Source organism: Galeopterus variegatus, unplaced genomic scaffold (assembly GCF_000696425.1).
Source record: "Galeopterus variegatus unplaced genomic scaffold, G_variegatus-3.0.2 Scaffold3707, whole genome shotgun sequence".
Lineage (NCBI taxonomy): Eukaryota > Metazoa > Chordata > Mammalia > Dermoptera > Cynocephalidae > Galeopterus > Galeopterus variegatus.
In genome coordinates, this window is record NW_007729818.1 from 69,114 (window position 1) to 91,672 (window position 22,559).

General features: G+C 35.2%; 1 protein-coding gene across 1 annotated transcript; it reads right to left on the minus strand.

Moving 5' to 3' along the window:
* Positions 1–968: 968 nt before the first annotated feature.
* On the minus strand, positions 969–22,306 carry LONRF1 (LON peptidase N-terminal domain and ring finger 1). The gene is given in 12 exon segments (XM_008585775.1): positions 969–2,296; positions 5,041–5,193; positions 8,264–8,426; positions 8,540–8,698; positions 11,217–11,338; positions 14,628–14,742; positions 16,393–16,489; positions 16,588–16,828; positions 17,351–17,500; positions 20,354–20,439; positions 20,442–20,476; positions 22,239–22,306. Coding segments are annotated over 11 exon segments (1,449 nt in total). The 5' UTR covers positions 20,446–20,476; positions 22,239–22,306; the 3' UTR covers positions 969–2,137.
* Between the last annotated feature and the right edge of the window lie 253 nt (positions 22,307–22,559).

Consider the following 22,559-nt stretch of genomic DNA (forward strand, 5'->3'; position numbering starts at 1 on the left):
AGCAGAATGTTGACTAGCTACTTTGGCTTGAAACATTGAATTCATGACGGAACTTAAGACATTTAAAACTCGTGATAAGGGGAAAAAACTGTCAGATTCTTCTGCCTTTTTTTTGTTCTATAAACAGTGTATGTACAGTAGGAAAAACTTCCCAAAGATTTTTTAAAAATCTATAAACAATATCTGAGATCAATTATCAAAAAAAATATGGTCAAGTGAGAAATAAGGCCCATAAATTTCCATTAGTGTGTGTGTGTGTGTGTGTGTGTGTGTGTGTGTGTGTACATAAATGTACAGTATAAATGAAATTTACCTGTATATTTAGGTATCTATATATCTATCTCTATCTATATATATATGAGTTTCTATATATAATACATATATATAGGTAAACTTTTCATTTATACTACAAAGTCACTTTTTAACAGGCATTTAATAGTTTTTATTACAAGAAAGTTTAATATTACACTTTAGAAACTTAATAAGGTACTTTGGTGAATGGCCCATTCTTTAGATGTTTTCTGCAGAACTGCTGAATAGATTCTCAATTATGGTGGTGAGGAGGTGGTCCTGTAGGAAGTCATTTCTGAATATAATTTTTATAAAAACACTCTATTAAAAGACAATTTGTTTATTCTGGGAAGTCATAGCTGGGAAATTGGGGGGCAGAAATGACCAAGTTCGTGTAACAAAGAGGAATCTCAAATGGTGTAGAATGAATGTAAGAATTTTATCTTTTTCTTAAAGGGACATCAATTTTTAAAGGATTTAAAAATAATGCTTTAGAGGATGGTTCTAGCCTCCTAAGACCACTGCATTTTTTTCCTCAAAATATGACCAAAAGAAGTATTTTGGAAACCAGAGCTTATATCTCATGCCACAAAACATAATCTGTTCTTTACTATATGCAGTTTGGTTCCTCCACTGATCTTTTTTTTGACATTGACCTAAAATTTAAGAAGAGAAAGTATTATGAATTTAGCTTTTATTCAAAATTAAATAAGCAAAAGCAAAATTCTTAAGAAACTTTTACAAATTACTTACATAAAAGAAAGTTAATAGGGGCAGTCACAACTTTGCAACAAATAATTACAAAAGTACCTAGGGCAGCATGAATATACACCATGTCACAGCATGGTGATCTAATTGTGATATGAATAAGGCATAACTAACGTTTGCACCAAGACCAGAATTAAAAAACAAAACAAACTTTAAAAGCTTGGTTCTTACATTAAACATGTTCCTTCCCCAGATCCTTAATGGGTTTATACTATGTAATTTTTTCAAACAAACATTTCATGTCAAACTATAAATTACATAGATGGGCAGTTAATGTGAAAAGCCCCCTAAAATGTACAAACTAACTGGTACTGAATTGAGTTCTCCATTTGCCTTTATGTACAATTAAATGTAAACCATATTTTCACAGTTTTAAGTATTTTATGAATAGAGATGCACAGTACCATGTCAGGTTTACAATTGTTCCTGAAAACTGGCTCTAGGTTCTGCATCCAATGCCTGTGGGCCACTGTGATGCAAGTATTTACATAAATAAGAAACTGTGTCATTCATAGTCAATGGTCAAGACGGTTCAGCAAGAGCAGTATTTCCAACAAAGAATGATACTCAATACCATATTTTACATACTTGTGCAAATATAAGCATTAGGACAGATAAATCTGAGGCAAAATTTAATTTGCAAACAACTTGTATCGCTGCTGTTGTAAACTTGGGCAAAAAATGACCCTCGGCAAGTTCTGCTCTCTATGGCTTTTTTTATTCTTCTAAAATTTTAAAGCCAGAGAAAATGCACACATACTACCCATACGCACACACACGCACTCCACATACATACACAAAGTTCTTATTTCATTTTAGAATATGGTACATAGTGCAACTTCATCACAATGTAGAGGTTTAACACACATTCAGTGCGTGTTTTTCTGTGCAAGTTCTTAAGTGGTCTAATCCTAGTTGAAGGTATTCATTTGCAGAACCACATGATTCAGGAGGTTGAAGAAAAAAAAAAGTTTCATTACATTTCTCAAACCAGCACTGGATGTGCAAAGGCAGCAGACAATCTGGCCGTCAACACAGCCAGATTAAGGTAACCTTAAAGGGAAATCCAAGCAGTTAGTTACTTAGATTGGTCTCTAGAAAAATAGGTCAGTATATGCTGTATCTTGGTCAACCGTTCTTTCAAAGACTTCATTGATAAAACTGACAGCTGATATCGGGGATCTACAGGAAGAACTGCAAGAAGCCACCAACACCACGCAGGTCCATTAGGGGTTGCCTAAAAATAATCAAGAGTTTATAGTATCAATAAAACAAGTATTTATGTAACAACCCACCAAAAAGCTATTTTTTGAGTATTTTACTATGTGCCAGGTCCTATCTCAAATTTCCTTAACAATCATCTAAGGTAGGCTATTATTATGCCCACATAAAATGGGGAAACTGAAGCTCAGAAATGTCAGGCAAATTGTCCAAGATCTCTCAGCTCATATGTGACAGAGCCAAGATTCAAATCCAAACCTTATTCCACAACCAACACTCTTTCCTCTGTACTACACTGCCTTACAGTAGCGTTTCTCAACCACAGGCTACTAACATTCTGGGCCAGATAGTTCTTTGTTGTGTGAGGCTGTCCTATGTATAGAAGCACATTTTGCAGCATCCCTGACCTCTATCCACTAGATGGCAGTAGCACCCCCCCAGATACAACAGCCAAAAATGTCTCCAGATAGTGACAAATGTCCCATGGTGGCAAAACTGCCCCTAGTTGAGAGCCACTTTCTTAAAATACATTTTAAAGCATTAAGAAAGTTAATCGATATTTTAAAATTTCTTCAAAATATTATTGAATCCTAGAAAAGATGTAAGAAAGTTTAATTTGAAAAATAAACATACGAGGATACTTCAAAAAAAATTGTGGAAAAATGGAATTAAAAGATAATACAGGGGCCGGCCCGGTGGCGCACTGGATAGTGCGCCGCTTGGGAAGCGTGGCGGCGCTCCCGTCCGAGGGTTCGGATCCCACGTACAGACCGGCTCCCGCTCACTGGCTGAGCGAGGCGCGGGAGCAACGCCGAGGCTTGCGATCCCGTCGCCGGTCCCCAGTCCGGTACGGGGGCAACACTGAGGGTTGCGATCCGTTGCCGGACACGGAAAAAAGACAAAAAAAAAAAAAAAAGCTAATACAAATCTTTCCATGAAGTTTTTGAAGTACCCTGTATCTCCAGCAAAGATGTCCCTCTGATTTTGCAAGGGCTGACTACTGGTTATTAAAAGGACTAGAAATTTACATTTAAAAATTTGTAAGTGACCTTTACTGCACATTGAATTGCTTTAATTGGACCTGAAACACGTAGTTTCAGACTGACAAGAAGAAGTATGACAAAAGTGTTGATCTCAGTAAGCTACCTTTAGAATCAAGTTAGATTTCTACATCTGTGTATACTGTCTGTTCTCAACTCAGCCTCACTACCACCTCCTGCATTCCAGAGACGTCAGAAACTACATTTCCCAGAATCCCCTCCCCCACGTGGTTCCAGGTTGGACATGGCCAGTGAAAGACACTCTTGTGAGATTTGGAAGTTGGAAAAGAAGGCTTTATTCTCTGCAGACTGTTGCAAAGTGTAAATAGCAGCTTTCCAAGAATTCTTGAAAACCACTTGCTCTCCTGCTATAGACTGAGATGCTGGTGGGGACTCCCCAGGATTCCTAAGAATTATAGCCGCATCCCCACAAAGTCTTGAGAAGCACCATCAGGCAGAGACCTGCGGTGGCACATTTCCTTGCCTCTGTTGGTGACGCCCCTGCCCTTCACCCTACAGCTCTCTCAACTAGTGTGTAAACGCTACCTCCTACATTAAATCCTTCGTTCCTGGAATTCGTAGAGTGGCTGCTCTTGTTTTCCTGACCGAATCCTGACTTACACAATATTACTAACAGAAAACAGTGGTAGAGGACTGCATAATAATAGGCAAGGGTGATCAAGTGACAGGGCTGTATGTTGCATTTTTCTATAAGCTACTTTATTAACATTTAAAATTTACTTATTCAATTTCCTTCTTATCCAAGCCTATTTCTATCAAGTTTAATCAGATTCAGGTAACTAGGATAAATCATACATGTGGCAACTGATAATACGCTAGACAGAATGAGTACACAATTTGGAGATGGCTTGATGTTGAAATTTCAAGTTCAGGTAAAGGACCAAACTGAGATTCAAACATACTCATACCAACATCTGAAAACTGGAATGAGGGGCAGTGTGCACAGTGGAATCTATTCTCCCTCCATCTTCATATATTTATCTAAAGCCACTTAAGAAATCTATCACACCTGACCACAAACATTTTCTTCAATTCAACTCAAAATGCTTATGTCTAAAAGTCAGTGCTTTGATGAGTCTATAATCAGATTTTCCAGGTAAGGTCTCTTCTTTTATGCCTTTTGCAGTGCCTACTACACAGATCTGCTTGCACAGAAAGTGCCTGATACATGTTAATTAGATTAAGCTTATATATAAATGCTAAGTACCTGAGCAAGATCATAAGAATCATAGTTTCATGAGAAGTATTAGGCATGGAGAGACAAAAATGGATTGAAGTGGTAGGGTAAAATGTTGCAGATAAAAGGAGAGCTGACAAAGATTTTTTTAAAATACAGAAAATGATACATCTCTCAATAGTCAAAGAGTAACAGCAATAACTGACAGTCTCAAAGGCACAGTGGTCTCACAGTCACAGTTTACTAGATGGTAACATCCCATTAAATTCCTTATCCCTCCTTCTAGAAAATCTTCAGTTAAGGACTTTCTCCCTCTCTGGCACTCTCTCCTATAGGCACCTCAGCTGACACCTATTTCTATTCTCTACTTGTATTTAATGTAGTGGATACCACTGTCCTAGAGAATATGGTCATGATGCTAAAGACAGGGCAAAAAATGAAAATGAAAAAAAACTGAAAACTATACTTATCTGGGTTTACAAAAAAGTGAGACTTTTAGATGCAATATCAAAGCTATCATACCTGGAGGTTTTCCTCCCTCTCAGGCATTGATCCAAAGTGCTGAAGAATTTGGCTTCGAAATCTGTCTCTCAAATTCTGAAACCAGCTGCAGGCTTGAGAATATACCAAATCATGAAGGTCTCTGAGATTCTTTGTCTCTTCTTCATTCTCAACCTAGAAGTACAACAGTCAGTTAAATTTCTGTGTCAAATCTACCTGTCCAAATCACAACCCTACAGAAATGACAACAGGCATCATAAAGATAGGGGAATACCTATTTCAGTGCTGGATTATCAAAGAGTATTATTCTAATGCTATAATATCATACATTTTTCCTTCACATAGTGCTAATCGACTAGACTAAAAAAAGATAGCAAGGCCTGATCTCTGTCTACATTGCTGACTTAACATTGGAATATTACAGAACCCTACTAATAGCCCCCGACTGGCAGGAGTACCACTGAGAGAGTTCTGGTTCAGAGGTCTACGCAAATTTGGAATTCCCTTTGTCTTTATGGATCAACAGCTTTTGAAAGCCACGGAACAAAAAAGTTGAAGAAGACAGTTACTACAAAAAAAGGAAAGATGGGAGGTCAGAGTGCAGGCAACATGGCAGAAAGGAGTAACAGCAGGGGAACAGGCACAATTATATCTTTTACAAGGGAAGTGGATCAAAACACAAAAAACAGAAAACCACAGCAAGGAACTTAGCATATACAGCCAATAAGTCAAAAGGTAAAGAATATACGATGATAAACTTCTCCTGTTGTAAAGGCCAAGGCTTGGCTACCTCCATAACTCCTCTGTGCACCCGTTAGACTACTGGATCACCAAACTGCAAATGTAAAATTAAATGTATCAGTCTTCCAGCCTCAGAAAAGCAGTCTCACAAAACACAGGCGGGAAGATCTACAGTTAACATATCCATCTTATATTAATTTCTCTGATATATCCTTCTATCCCACTTGCTACGAGCCAGGAAGTGCTCTGTTTCATATACATTAACTCATCTGAACAAGTACCAGGCCTGACTCAGCCTTTCGTAATTCAGGGATGACTAATATAAAAACAACAAAGGGACTCTGAAAACATTTTGAGTGTAGAAGGTAAGACAATAGCACAGAAGAGACAAAAGAACATACTTTTTACTTTAGAAAGATTTGAAATGAAAATTTAAACCGAAGTTTAAAAAGCACGTGCTTTTTGCACAATGTGAATGTACTTAATGCCACTGAAATTAAAAATGATTAAAATGGTAAATTTTATGTTATTTATATTTTATCACAATAAAAATAAATTTAAATATAGAGGAGCTATACGACTAAAGACTTCTGGTTTTGGAATGACTATACAAGATTCAGTCCCCTGCTAATATATACTGGATATGATATGAGCAAATAAACATGTGACTTGTTAAGTCATAAAAAAGAAAAGAAAGCATCTGGTTGCACCCTCACAAATTCAAGGAAACAAACCATGGGCTCTAGTAAACAAGGAATGTTAAGAATTATAAGAGTCGGAGATGGAAAAAGGAACTGGACAAAAAGTAGGCAGCAATTTTAAAAGCAAGCTTTTAACGTTTTTAAAACTTTACTGAAGGGCTGGCCAGTTAGCTCAGTTGGTTAGAGCATAGTGTTATAACACCAAGGTCAAGTGTTCAGATCCCTGTACTAACCAGTTGCCAAAACACAAAACAACAACAAAAAAACTTTACTATAATAACATAACAGAACTTAAAAATTTCATTTGAAGTCACAGAAAAAAGAATAAGAAAAAAAATACTTTGATAAAAAACAAATTTAAGAAGTTTTTCCAGAATTGACAGATCGTTATTCAGATAGACTCTCAGATGAGGAAAACTTACTAGACATTTCTACGACCATAAAGACAAAGAGAACTCAATCTTCTAAACATCAAACCCATAATACTTTCAATATTCTATCCTATTGTCTATATTTATATTCATATATATATCGTCATATATATTTAGACACATGCTCAAAGAATTTTGTCATCAAACCTAATATATGAAGATGTTAATTTACATGAAATTAAAATAGGGTTATTAGTTTTACAAAGAACATTGCCTTTAGCAAATGATTCCATTAACCAAGGATGCCCAAGGCATAGACTATATCAATCAACTCAAAATTTCGACTCACACAATACTTTTGGCCTACTGCAAAAAGCAAAGCACCCCCATAGCACCTTTATTAATAAGACAGGACAGACAGTATCAGACTAATCAAGTTTATCAGCAGACAGGCAATATGGTATAACAATAAAGCACAGAATCAGGAATCAAAGAACTGGCTTAAAATCATTTTTGTTACACTACGTATAGGATCTTTGGCAAATTAATACTTTTGAATTGTACCTTCCCCATCTGCTAACTATTTCACAGAATTGTGAAAATGCCTAATGCTAACATTCAATAAATGTTGATTGAAATGAAGGGCCTAAAAAGATCAATGAACAAGTGATGGTATAAGATGTACAATTTCATACTGCCTTTCCAAAAGAAATTGCCTTCAATTTCATATTGATAGTACCACAAGTTTTTCTGGTACTTGAACTAATAGCAGTTGGCAAATTAGATACTGGAAACATCAAAAGGGCCATATTAACCCTATCTAAGAAAGGTGTCACAATATCCCTACACAGGAAAGATATCACAATATGTATACTGAGGGTGCTTTATCTGTGATGCCCTAGAGTTTTAAAAAGAGCATACAATTGTATCTATTCCATCATTAAGGTTATCTTAGGCACAGGAACAATCTTATTATACAGAACAATTCTTAAAGGATTTTATGTTTACCTTTACATCAAATTTCAGTCTCTTGATTTGACTACTACTAAATTCAATAAAACAGAGCAGAGATGGGCAACTTCTCAAAACTTAGACAGGTTGGAAATTCAATTTAGTCAACAGCTATTGTTAAGTACGTACCATACACATGTATACATATGCACACATACATTCTGGGCACTGTGTTGGCTGTTAAGCCTTTAAAAATGAAAAGAATCTAGGTTCTAGTCTTCCAAGTTTTCTTTTAATGCAGAATGATTTAAGAGCAAAATAAGAAAAATAACTTGGAGCTAATTCTCATAAGTAGCAGCGATGAGGATCTCTTATAGGAAGAACTAGTCCATGTGCCTGGAAAGTATCAGCCTCTATGTCTGTACCGATCCCTGGCACAGAGTATACCAAAGTGTGCTGCAAAAGAACATTTTTTAATACCTTAACATCTTCCAGATATTCAATGTCTGCAGTGCAATATCCATCTTTCATTCCTCTTTTTAAAACCCTAAACCGCTTTCCTCCAACTGTATCAACCACAGACCTTCCATCAGGTAAGAAATGTACATTTCTAATTTGTAACATACAGCCATAATCTGCAAAACTAAAAGAAAAACTAATTAGTACCAAAGTTCAAGCACAAGCATGCAAGTTCTCATCCATATTCAAAGAAAGTTCCAAAGTAAATACAAATACTTAAGTTCACAGAAGGCATACCTATTCTGTTTATCACTGACACACATCCCAAACTGTTTGGTTCCAGTTTGTATACTTCTTCGAATCATCAATCTGTATCTTGGCTCAAACACATGAAGAGGGCAAGGCACAGTGGGGTAGGCCATAGTACAAACAAATATTGGAACATTCTTGGTCAAGCTGAAGGAGACAAAGTTTCATCAGTATAGATCAGAACATACAACAAAAATGAGTAAAGTTTACAACAGTAATAAATTAATGTTAAAAAAAAGAAACTAATTCTAAATAAGGTGGTCTTTATTCTTGGCAAGAACAAGAATCAGCACCTCCTTCATTAAACTCATACTGATGCAACATTAATACTAAAAATCTGTTTGTGATCCTCTTATTTATAACAGTAAGTCTGAATTTTGAGAAACCAGGTTATCCTACAGAGCTATGCATCTTTATGATTCAAAAGGGAACTTATTACAACCAATATTTTATATTAAAAATCTGTTTAAAATATTTGTAACGTATGACACAGTTAATATCTGTTAACCATAAAACAATAGTTACTCTGAGGTAACAATAAGAAAATATAAGCTCCCATAATAGACGAAAAGTAATTAAAAATTCTTAGACGTTACAATATTTTCAAACTCACTATAAAAAAACAATCTGGGGAAATAACATTTTTCATTGCCAGATAGGTAGAAAGTAAGAAAAGAATAAAGGCAATGCCCAGTTTTGGCAAAGGTATGTGGAAAAACTGGCAGTGTGGGGGACACTGTGAAATTGTACAACCATATCAAAGAAGAATTTGGCTATGTACATCAGAAACCTTAGTTTTCAATAGGAAATGTTCATGTCCTTGGAACCAACAGGCTTACTTTCAGAAATAACTCCACAAGTATCTACAAATGTTCATTGTAGCACTGTGGGTAGCAGTGAAAACTTAAAAGCAGAAAGAGGAGACTAGAAAAATAAATTATGGTACATCCATAAAATGGAATACGTTTCCAGTAAAACATGATGTGTACAATATTGACATAGGAAAAATGTTTAATAAGATTACATAATAACATGAATATATGGTCCCATCTCTGTGTAAAATATAAATTTATATATTAAAGTCTGGAAGGATATATGCCAAAATACCAATGGTGATTCTCTTTGGGTTGTAGATTACGGCTTTTTTTTTCCTGCTCATTTATATTTTCAGTTTTTCTTCAAAATGACAAATTACTTAGGTAAACATAATATTTAATAAAAACATGTTTAAAATACATGTTTCAAAAATAGCTCCATCAGTAAGCGGTGAGATTCCTTCAAGCTTCTCTTCATCCCCCTCAGCTTTTTTCACGTTACTACAGATCACGACTACAGATCGTCATCCGCATCCACTGCTCTTCTGTGGACCGCTCTTCTGGGGTGGTCTGGTTATATCACTACGTTTAAGACTTCAGGACTATAACTGCAGCTTTCTTAAATCTAGCTCTTCCGGTGTTGATCAAAAAAGTTCATAATCCTTATCAGAATATTTTCTATCATAAAATCACACAATAAAATATCAATGCCATGGGAAAACAAATCAACTTATTTCTGTAAAGAAGAGATTGGAAATCTTTCTTGTATTGAAGGCCACTGGCCCATTGAAGACATCTGATGAGCACATATTGAAAAAGAAAAGTCTACAGACACAATTTTTTTTAGAAAGTGAGAAATATAAAGTGTTCAGTTTATATTTTGAATAATGGAAACAAAAGGTTGTTAAATAAAAACAGCATATGAAAATTACGATTTTGTTCTTTAGTGTGTTAAAAGAAAGTGAAAAAAGCAGAATTAAGAAATTAAAAACTTGTGAAAGAAATTTAAAGACACCCAAGTGACTGGCCAAAGAGGGAAAGATATTAAAGAAAAAGAAAGGAAGAAAAGTACAAGAAAGGCGTACTGGGCAGAGGCGGCCAACCTATCCAGCTCCACTTAGTTATCAGATTCTCTTATAATGGTACGTACTACTAAATCTCAAAGTTACCTCAGGACGGTTTTCCTTTTCCTGACATTAACTCTCAGCATTTTCATTAATTGGCCCCTAGGTCACCCCTTCCAAATTCAGTCCCCTTCCAAAATTTCAGTTGACCAGAAATCTCCTGCTAATCTCATTTATCCTCAACCTCCCCCCCCCCCCCCCAAAGTTACCTCAGGACGGTTTTCCTTTTCCTGACATTAACTCTCAGCATTTTCATTAATTGGCCCCTAGGTCACCCCTTCCAAATTCAGTCCCCTTCCAAAATTTCAGTTGACCAGAAATCTCCTGCTAATCTCATTTATCCTCAACCCCCCCCCCCCCCACCACGACACATGAGTGTTGATGGTAATCAGTGTCACTCCACCAGCTCCACCTCTCTATTTCCCAATCCACTGCCTGATGTCACTGTAGGAAATTCCTCCCCCACCTAAAATACTGCTTCAGCCCAAAGAGCTGAGTCAACGATGCCCTACAGAACATTTGGATGTTACCAAATGACCTTTTATAGAAGAGTGTCTGTAGAGCACAGGGAAACTGACCAGTATTTGTTTAAAATATACCTTTGACTAGACTGAGTTTCTGAACAAAAGACAGGAGCCAGCTTGCTGTGAGAAGATTTCTCCTCACTATTTTAAAGGGTGGTAGTTTGTAATTTGACTCAGTTAATTTTTATGAGAAGAAACTTACTGTGAGAGTTCAGCAGTTTCTTCATCATATATTTTTTTTCTCTCAGACAGTTCATCAGGCAGATACTTCACTATTAATTCTTCCAACAGCTGTGTGACACAGTACCTCCTATCTGCTAGATACTAAAAGACAATATTATTTTACATTCCAGTAGTTGTTTTCCTACAGTATAAAACAGGCAAAACAGTTTAACTGATGTATTACAGCCTTTATCACATATTTACACAGTCGATTCCGAATTAATTTAATTAGTGAGGGGAAACATTACAATGGATGATGCTAAACAAACTTGTCTAAGGCTTTGCTCAAGAGCATTGAAGATAGGGGGCTGCAACTTGAACCAGTCATTGTACATAAGAACCCTTTCTTGCTATGATCACAAATCCTTTATTAGCAGCAATCAGCCCTGCCCCTGCTATCTCCCACAACAAAGGCCAACTTATATCTGACAGCTCATGGGTACTGAAACTACTGTTTTAACTGAGAAACAAAAAGAAGATAAGGAATAAAGAAAATAATGCATTTGCCTTAGTTACTTAAGAAAAGCAAAACTATTCTCTTTTTCTTCCTAATTTCAGAGACAAAGTCTCTTTAATTTTTCTCTCAGATTTTCCTTCCACTGTCACCCACTATCACTCAGACCCTTATCAAAATATTGTTTTTTCTATATGACCCATCAACTCCAACTCTATATAAAAAGGCGTATTTACGCTATTTCCTAAATACTCTAAAAATTATTATCCTCATGCATTTTTGTGTCATTCACTATTCTAAATGATAAAAGCCATCTGTCTCACTAGCGCCTATGAAAAACCTATCTATCCTTCAAAGCCTGGCTCCAATTTTACCTTTTTCATAAAGCCTTCCCTAATTATTTTCTGTCTCCCTAGAACCCTATATTTTTACTGCCTTTAGCACATAAAAGGAACTTACTATACCCTGCACTATATTATAATATGGAAACAGGCACATTACAGCTCTGTAAATAAACTGAAAATTGCTTAGGGCCAGAGACAAGATCAGAGTGTGTACACAGACCTTTGTACAGAGAAAATGTCCAATACATATTTATTTAATAAAATTAGTGAGGAAAAACTCTTGGGGAGACAATCATAAGATAAAAAGAAGCTATCCTTTTACTCTTACATATAATCCGTAGAGCCAGCAAAAACAAAGGTTTCATCATTATCTAATGAAGAATAGATTAGGAAATGCAAAAGGTTGGGAAATTGGTCACAGTAGTGCTTTTCAAACTTTAGCCTGAAATCAGGGCTTGTTAAAATACAGATTGCTGAGGTTCACCCCAGAGTTTCTGTTTAGTGGACATGGAATCGGGTCAGAGAATTTGTATTTCTAACAAGCACTCAGGTGACAGATACAGCTGGTCAGGGGAGCATACTTTGAGAACCACTGGGCGATAGACTGGAGAGAGGTATCTTTGAACAGATAATATGTACACAGATAACTTAAGAGTTTATCACACAACTAATCAAATTATAGACATTATAAAAGCAATCTTATTACCATTTTCTATTACATTAATAAAGATGTTTGAAATTTAATGCCCATGTAATTGAATTTGGGGAAATTCGGCCTCTCCTACATTACTGATAGGAATCTAAATCTGTAACATTCCTGGGTGGCTAGGCAAGCTGGCAATTGGTTTTAAGAGCTTTATAAACATATGGCCTTTGATCCAGTAATTCACTTCCCAGGAATTTAACCTAAGGAAATAGTCAAAGATGTATACAATCATTAATTTAAAATAACATTCACATAAGTATGGTATATAAAAAAAGAGAGAAACAACTGACAACACCCAACAATAGGGAATTGTTAAGTCATTGGACTATTATGCTGCTATAAAAATCATGTCTTTTAAAAGACATTTAAATGGAAAAAAGTGAGCAAACTAAAATGATAAGTGGGAAAAACGTAAAAATACAGAGTACCAATATTTTTTAAGATTATATATTATAGGGCCGGCCCGGTGGTGCACTGCTACAGTGCGCCGCTTGGGAAGCGCGGCGGCGCTCCCGCCGAGGGTTTGGATCCCACATACAGACCGGCCGCTCACTGGCTGAGCGAGGCGCGGGAGCAACACCGAGGGTTGCGATCCCATTGCCGGTCCTGGTCCGGTACGGGCGTGACACTGAGGGTTGCGATCCGTTGCCGGTCACGACAAAAAAAAAAAAGATTATATATTATATATTTAGATTTTACAAATTATATTACAGAAGGTACCTTCAAAGTTGGACACAAAACAGACATTTTTAAATAGTACATTTTAAATAGTTAAATTTTGAAATAATATGCTTAATATATTTTTCTTCAAACTCCACATATTTTTTAAGATAAAATATCTCTAAATTAAAGTAATGGACCTAATAAGTTAATCTGAAAAAAGGCATAATTATTCTGCTAGAGAGTATCTATAAAGTCTGTAAAAACAGCATGTTTGGTGTACTTCACCTGAAAGCATAGAGCATACTAGTTGAAAAATATAACTAACAAATTCTTTAAGAATAAGTTTATCTTATGTTTCTTGACTTTGCAAACATTCGGTATATGGTTTTGTTTTACATATCATTTTGTTATATGTATAAGACATATATCATATGTAACAATACACATATGCTATTATGGTATCTATGCAGAGTTGGGTTTTCTATACAGGAAATAGTAAGTATATTCAAAATAGTTTTATTAATTTTTTATTCATATTTGGAAGACACTTTTTTCTTTAAACAATCCTGTCAATCGCCAGAAACAGAATCACTTTCCCTGACCAGTGCTACAACTGCAATTGCCACTCAGCTTCATAAGGCTTTAGTTTCACCTTAGGAGATCGCCAGTCACTCAAGCATGATTGGGTGGGTGCTGTCCTCCCATCAGACACAGAAGACACCCACTGAGATCTAGCTATATTCCTATCACAGGTTATTTGCACTGATCACTGACTCTATGAGAAAGGATGTGGGAAATCTGTGCTTCCCTCTCTTCTTTCCAGTCTACCACTTTCTAGAGTTGCAATGTCTAATGTGGTAGCCACCAGTCACATGTACTTACTTAAAGTTAATTAAATGAAATTAAAAATACAGTTCCCCAGTCACACTAACCACATCTCAAGTGGTTAATAGCCATGCGTGGTTATTGGCTATCATACTGGACAGCAGATATAAAGCATTTCCACCAATGCAGAAAGTTCTACTGGATAAAGTTGTTCTAGATGTGAAGGGAGCTGTAATAGGCCTCAAATCTGGCCTATTATTGAGGATGGAAAGAAGAGAAGTGGGGTTTCCCCAATACTGTCATCATCAAAACTGAACCTATCTTTAACCATACTCCCTTTTATTAAAAGAATGTTGCCAAATTTAAGACCAATGAACAGATACATGTACAAATACTTACCTCTTTTAAGCTTTCTTTGCAAAGGGGACAATATGGTGCATGATCTAAACAACGCTCAAGACAATTCTTACAGAATGAATGTCCACAAGGGGTTGTTACTGGCTCAAAAAACAACCTGAAATAAAAAATACATGTTAGTTTTCACATTTAACTATCCATTGGAAAAGCTTGAACTAATAATGGAACCATAACACTAATCTCTCTTTAGAGAAGGAAGAAGGGCCTAACAGGCAGGAGAGGAGAGAAGGGGCAGCAATAAATGTAATAATACCCTCTTGAACCTTTTAAAAGGTCTTCACCAACAGAGATACCATGCCCAGGGCATAGAGCTGTATTAACACAATAGCCACTGGACACGTGCAGCTACTAAGCACTTGAAATGTGGTTAGTTCAAACTGAGATGTGCAATAAATGTAAAATACACTTCAGATTTCAAAGATTTAGTATAAAATAATGTAAAATATATCAACGTATCATTAATAATTACTAATTAGCTTCTGTACAGCCTTTAGATTCCCATTTAATCATCAACTTAAAAATGGTTCTCTTAATAGGCTTATAAAAACCTTACTATATAAAATTCATAAAAAAGAATAATCTAATAAATATTACAGTTGAATCCTAAAGAAATATTAGGCTTAATACTAAACGTAATACTCAAACAATGTGGAAAAACTAATTTTACTTACTTTACAATTATTTCTTGAAACGTGATACTTCTGGATTTCTTAGGAATATTGTTAAGAGTTATAAAGGTACTTTAGAAATCATCTGGTCTAATCCCCTTACCTCACAGATGAAGAAATTAAGGCTCAGACTTAAGAGACGTGCTCAGTAATACAACTTGTACTACTAGCCTAGTCTGACCAGCACCAGGCCTCCTGACTCTTCATGAATCCTTTGATACTACCACAATTTATGTAAATGAGAAATGTTCTTTCAAATATTCCAGTCTTTTAGAATTACAAGCATTCTGGAAATCCTTATCCAATGTTACTTAAAAAGGATTTTATGGTTCATATACATAAACAAGATAGACTCATATACATAAAATATATAATTAGAATTCTTGCCTAAATCTAAAAGCATGAATACATCCAACTTTCAATAATAATACCTATAAACTTCATAGTACCTTACAATTTCCCACAATCTTTTTTACATAAGCCATTGGACTCTCACAACACTGTGATATAGACTATGCAAATAATGACCCCATTTTCTAAATAGGGAGAACTGAGGTTCAGAGATTCAGTTGTTAGCCCAATGTACAAAATAACAAAAACTCCTATCTTTTTAGTCCAGTATTCTGTCACTTTATGCTATGGCCTGAATGTGACCCCAAAAAGCACGTACTGGAAACTTAATCCCCAATGCAACAGTGCTAGGAGGTGGGGCCTACTGCGAGGTGTTTAGGTCATGAGGGCAACACCCATATGAAGGGAATAATACCCATTATAAAAAGGCTTGAGGCTGTGAGTTCCATCTCTTGCATTCTCTCCTGCGTGCTCTTCTACCCCTCTACCCTTCTGTCATGGGATGATGCACCAAGAAGGCCCTGACCAGATGTGGCCCTGCAATCTTGGGCTTCCCAGACTCCAAAACCATAAGCCAAATACATTTCTGTTTACCATAAATACCCAGTCTGTGGTATTCTGTTATAGCAGCATAAGATACAATATTGCCTATTATTACCTTTATTTACACTGTATTTTATTTATATTAATATAATATATTCATTTTCTATAACATTTTATATACTTACCTCATGCAGAGAGAACACTCAAAATCTGAGACATCTATTAATTCTTCTGGGATGTTGCCATAAGCTAATGAAAACATGCAGACTTCATTGGAAGTTTCTAGCAAAACAAACAGGGTTTTCTTCTTTAGGAAAAAGTTTAATGGCTATTCTGAATAAATAAATTTATTTTATATAAGATTATAGTGAAATTTTTACCTCCTTGTTTTTTAACCTTATTTCTTCCATCTTCATTTACAATCAAATCCTGTTCTAAAAGAGACAACTTTCTTTTCAGCAGAACACCTTTTTCTTCAACAGAGAGTAAAGGTTCTGAGGACACTCTTTTTAAACAATCCTCTCTGGCAGGCATTTCTGCTGAATTTATAGCCTGTGCAGACTGAGCACGGCTTAAGCTTCCTTTGACAGGCTCTGCAGTGACCTCAGATACTTCTTCATTCTACAAAAATACAATAAACAAAGCTAACCGTAATTCTTTACTATCCTTTATTCCTCCCACCAAGAATTAAACATGAAATTTCAACGCCTTATAATGTTCACCTTAATGTTCATTTAACAGCACTTTCAATTCCAAAATCCTGGCAAGTAAATGACTTTTGCTAGTACTTATACAGCCCTAGAAATAAAGCCGATTTATGCCACAATGAGGTTTAAAAGCAGTTATGCTAAAATAAGTATAGTTGTTCCTACCCTGAGAAAACTAAAATAAATATAATTCTCTACATATTCTAAGAGACTAAAAGTTTTCTGACATTTCAGGTGATCCAAAAGTGTGATTAATGAGCAAATATTTTACATAAAAGGTGTGAAAAATAAAAGCCTACAGACAAAATCCTATTAAGACAACTAAACAGGTTAAAAGTATTTAAATAAATTCTAGTACTTGAAACTAAGAAAGTGAAGATCTTGACTTGTAAAGAAATAGATGCTAAACCCATTGTAATCTCTTCTAACCCCTTACCTGCTTTGGACTAAGCTCACTGGGAAAGTGAGATTCTTCCATGACTGAAGGGAAACCAAAAGGTTTATTTTTAATACACGGTAATGCATTCCAGGAAGATTCTTTCAGGTCTTCTTTTAAGTTTTCAGGAGATAATAAATCACACAAAATCTATAAGAGAAATATTATAAAAGTAATGGAAAATATAAAATTCTTGGTTAAAAATATTTAATATATTTACCTAGTATTTAAGAATTTATAGAAAGTCTGTAGCAGATACTATTTTTAATGAGGAGAGTAACCGATTAGGTAATATAATAAATTAAAAAGTCTTGCATAACCAAAGTGTGCCTTAATGGGGTCAAATCACCTTAAAGAAATGATTCAAAACTTTGAAAGGAAGGCATGGGAGTGGTTAGAATGATGACCTGAAAAGGTACCTAAGGTAAAGGTTGATCTTTTAATGTAAGAATTATAAAAAGAAGAGATCTTAGTGAGTTCTGTCCCGTCAAAATAGTTTATAGTTGCCACCAATGCATATTTTCAGGTTGGTGTTTATGTGAACAGTGTTTATGTGAACTAAAGCACTTAGACCTCTAACTACAAAACTCTAAAATTCTCTGTATTTATATTGAATTTAGTTTCTCATTGAACAACTAACCTGAGTAGGCAGTCACCACTGCCCAGCACTTGGCTGGGGAGCACCAAACGGTAGCTGCCCTATATTTGCTGGGAGTTAAACTGGGAAACAGCTGGAAAATCAAAATTTCTGGGTGCTTATATCAGGAACACACCTAAAACTCTCAAAGAAACAGGGTAGGTTGATAAGGAAAGAACCTCCCTAGAAGAAAATGAGAGGAATTCTGATTTTTTTTTTGGTTGTCAAAAAGCTGTATTGGGGTTGGTTACTTGCTTCGTTAAAGCGTGATGCTGGTAACATCAAGCTCAAGAGTTCAAATCCCTATACCAGCCAGCCGCCAAAAAAAAAAAAAGCGGTATTTATGCAGAACATTTCTTAAAGTCTAAATTTGGAAGTTTTGTTTTTCTTTCAGCTATATTATCTCTCAAATACACAAAAATCAGAATTCACAAATCATTATAAGGAAATATATATAATGTCAATAAAGGTGTGCATCTTTGGTAGGTGCTCAAGCAATACCCCATTTAATTAAACAGACATTTTAAAAACTATATATTTTTATATTTTCTGTAATTTAAAAAGTATATATATTTTTATATATATTTTATATATTTAAAAATATATTTTTATATTTCCTCTGATCTTAAAAAACCAGTAAAGTTGCTGGGTTCTACGTTAGGGTTCTAGGTATGTGTTTAATACATTTTTTAAACACATAGCTAGAAATAGAGTTGCTGGGTTCTAGGTTAGAACAACTTTACTTGTTGGTATTTACCAAAGAGATGTAAAAACGTATGTCTACAAATGACTCGTACAAGAATGTTCATGGCAGCTGTATTACAACAAACTGGAAAGATTACAAATGAAAATCACTACTACTGAATACCATAAATTGTGGTATGTCATCAAATGCAATACTTAATCAACAATAAAAAAGGAAAAATTACTAGATGTATCTCAAAAATTGTTATGTTGAGCAAAAACAGCCAAACACAAAAAAGGAGTACACACTGTGTTATTCCACTCATGTAAAGTTCTAGAATAGGCAACACTAGAAATATGAACAGTGTTTGCCTCTGGAAGCAGTGGGATGGAGGATTTACTCCAAAGGAGATGAAGGAACTTTCTTCAGCAATGGAAACATTCTCTATTTTGACTGGGGTGCTGTTACATGGGTGTGTACTTTTCTCAAACTCAACTGTATTATCCATGCATTTTATTATATATAAATTATACCACAATTTATAAAAAGCACAATGGGGAAAAACAAAATATTTTAAAGCAGTTAGAGAAATATAGGATGTCTAGCAGCATGGAAAATGTACAACTCCAGAAAGATAACACTAACAAACATGAAAGTCAGAAAACACACAATAGTAACATTTTTTTGTTAAATTAGTGGGGCTAGCTAGCATGTACATACAAACAAACCTCATAGAGGATATACCAATGTCAGCTGGATTCCTAAGAGAGTTGGGATCTGAGAAAAATGTCAAAGTTCTCATACTTCAGGGTACATAAGAATCTCCCGGGATGCTTATTTAACTATTGCCCCAATTCCAGAGATTCTGATTCCAAAGGCCTGTGGTTAGCGGGGCCCAGGAATCTTTTATGCACTCCTGCTGATTCTGACAAAAAGCCAATCTCTTTTGAGAATACTGATGAGAACACCATGACTGAGACCCTGAATTTGTATTACATTAGATTTTCTCAAAGAATTTTTCAAAGACCCTATTCTTTCCAGATGCTCTATGAATAGGTCTGACAAGAGCTGAATGCTCAGAATGCTGTTTTTTCAAGCCAGCATATCAAAAACCCTGAGAAGTTCTGAAGAAACCTGTTCAACCTGGTTTAACTCAATGTTTCCCGAAGTCATTTGATAAGAAAACCCCTCCCCTTTTTTTTAAAGTAAATTAGCACCTACTAATACACAACAGAATGAACTTTAGAAAGTGATATAATGTAGTATTGAGAAAAATAAAGTAAAACAAGTTGACTGGGGCAATACGATTGGCAATCATGGAAAGTAAGCCAAGTTTAGACCTGAAGTGAAAGGGAAAGGCAGGCCAATAAAGATTCCTGAGCAGGAACATCATGACAGCAATTGTGTAATTAAGGACCATCAGTCTGGCTCAGATTGAACAAACTCTTAGGGAATCTCAATTAACTAAGCAAAAATATTGCATTGAAATATCTGTGAATGGAATGTTTTGATTTTACTAAGAACTCAATAAACTATATGAACCTGAGAACCACCTGTCAGATTACACCTAAATTAGACTTATTTACTTCTTACATTCTTATTCCAACTTTCTAATTAGCATTTTTATAAAAATCTGTGTCTCAGCTCTGCCTTGAACTAGTATAGTTGGTAAACTGATTACCTTTTCTACTTGCAGCTTTGCAGGTGCAAAATCTTCATCCAGAGCTAAGCACTGAAGAAACAGTTGTAAGGCATCACCTAGAAAGCCAGCATCAAAGAGTACTTTTCCTTTCCTGAAGTAGACCTTCAATAAAAGGACATATACAAAACTTTGATGAATAATATTATTTTTTTAAAAAATCATTATCAAGTAAAGAAAAAAAACCAATTGTCTGCTCAGAAATGCTGATTTTGAAACTCTGAATGACTTTGAGGCCAAAACATTTTAAAGGCTTATCTACACACGACTTTGGAGAAGCACTAATGTCTGGGAACTGAGGCCCAGACAGTAAGTTGCCCAAAGTTCCACAGCAAGTCAGAGCTTGGCAAGACTAGGAATACCATGTTACCTAACTTTTAAGAAATTACTTATCTAAAGATCACTGGTTTAATAACAGCTGTTTCAGGGGGGTAAAAATAATATGTAGAATTATACTGACTTTAAGATGCACCAAGATTAAAGAAAAATTAAAGTGTGAAAAAAACTATTCATCTTAGAATCAGGGCAATATGGTAAATGTCTTCTAAGTTATTAGGAATGTATGTCTGCCTCTGCTATTTATTTAAAAAGTACTCATAGACATGAAACTTTTCAAAAATCCTTAGTTTGTCTTTTATTTTTCTCCTTCATGATATGTGTTCAACAAGTTCTATGGCAAAAATTGTAACCCTACTACTTATCATTAATAAACCCCAAATTCAGTTTGTGGCTTAGTCTACCAACAAAGTGTCAACTGGTAAGCTTTAAATGTGCTTTGCTTATGTGTTTAGAATAAATGTGGTTTTAAAAGCCACAGAACCATTAGTATTAAATAATATCAGAGGAACCCAAAGAATATTCTGTCAACCAGTTTTTTAGCTGCCATTTCAATGGCTGAAGAAAATCACATTTCTTTTATTTATTTTTTTTAAAGATGACCAGTAAGGGGATCTTAACCCTTGACTTGGTGTTGTCAGCACCACGCTCTCCCAAGTGAGCTAACCGGCCATCCCTATATGGGATCCGAACCCGTGGCCTTGGTGTTATAGCACCACACTCTCCCAAGTGAGCCACGGGCCGGCCCTAGAAAATCACATTTCTGATTACGTCACTTCAGTGGTAAGTCTAGAGGGTTCTTCTCTTTTTAACAGTTTTAAAGCTATCCATACCGATCATTGCCATTTTATTCTTAATATATATTTGCTGTGTATTAACCAATCATGCCATCATGGGATTTTGTGTCATTTTCCTTATTAATTTATAATTTTTAGGGCATCTTTACTACACTGTCCTCAAAGGCACAGTTTTGAATGGAGGAAAAAAAGTCACTTTAAAGAACACATATGGGAGATGGAGTGATTTGCCCTGGCAATGTGATAAAAAGGAGAATTAGTAAACTGATGTGTTAATACATTCTTTGAGTCTTTTTAAAAACTGTACGGGCAAAGCAATACACTTGCTTTGCTCCCATCTTCTGTATTAAATTATTGCCTAATTACCTATAATGCCTCAAACAATTTTCCAGCCTCTAGGACCTATCCTTTTTCCATTAATAAACCTCCATCAAAGTCCAGTTTGGATCTACCTTCACAATATAGCCAAGTTGTATTTCTTTGTGGAAATTTTGTATAATAATGTCTCTTTTTTTCTGTGCCATGAATTCAGTTTGCTCTTTAGCTATGAAATAAAGGTTTCTTACAATTTAAATTGTCAGATGATATTCATCCACTCAAACTATTGGCCCTAGATTCCTAGAATGCTACTATTTAAGTCAACCATCCATGTTGTTAAAACCTGTAACCATAATTGAATGCATGTTCCCTACAGATAGTTTTAAAATTTATGCAAATGTAAACAGTAATTTTACCTCAGGCCAATTTGGAAATTGAAAGAGAACTGCGTTTAAATCTTCTATGGCTGCTTTAAACTCTTGGAGACCGGCATATGATTCCGCTCTGTAAAATTTTAGTGTCAAGTTGCTGGGCTCTGAAATAAATATTTTATAAGAATACATTATTTTAAAAAGGATATTGTATAATCCAAAAAGTATTATCATACTAGATTAAGAAATGATTTAGTAATTCCAGAGTCAAGAACTGTCAAAATCAAGTTTATGAACCAAATACAGTACAGATGCAACCCATTTTACATGTTGATTCTTATCTAAAGTTATATCAAATCATTATAA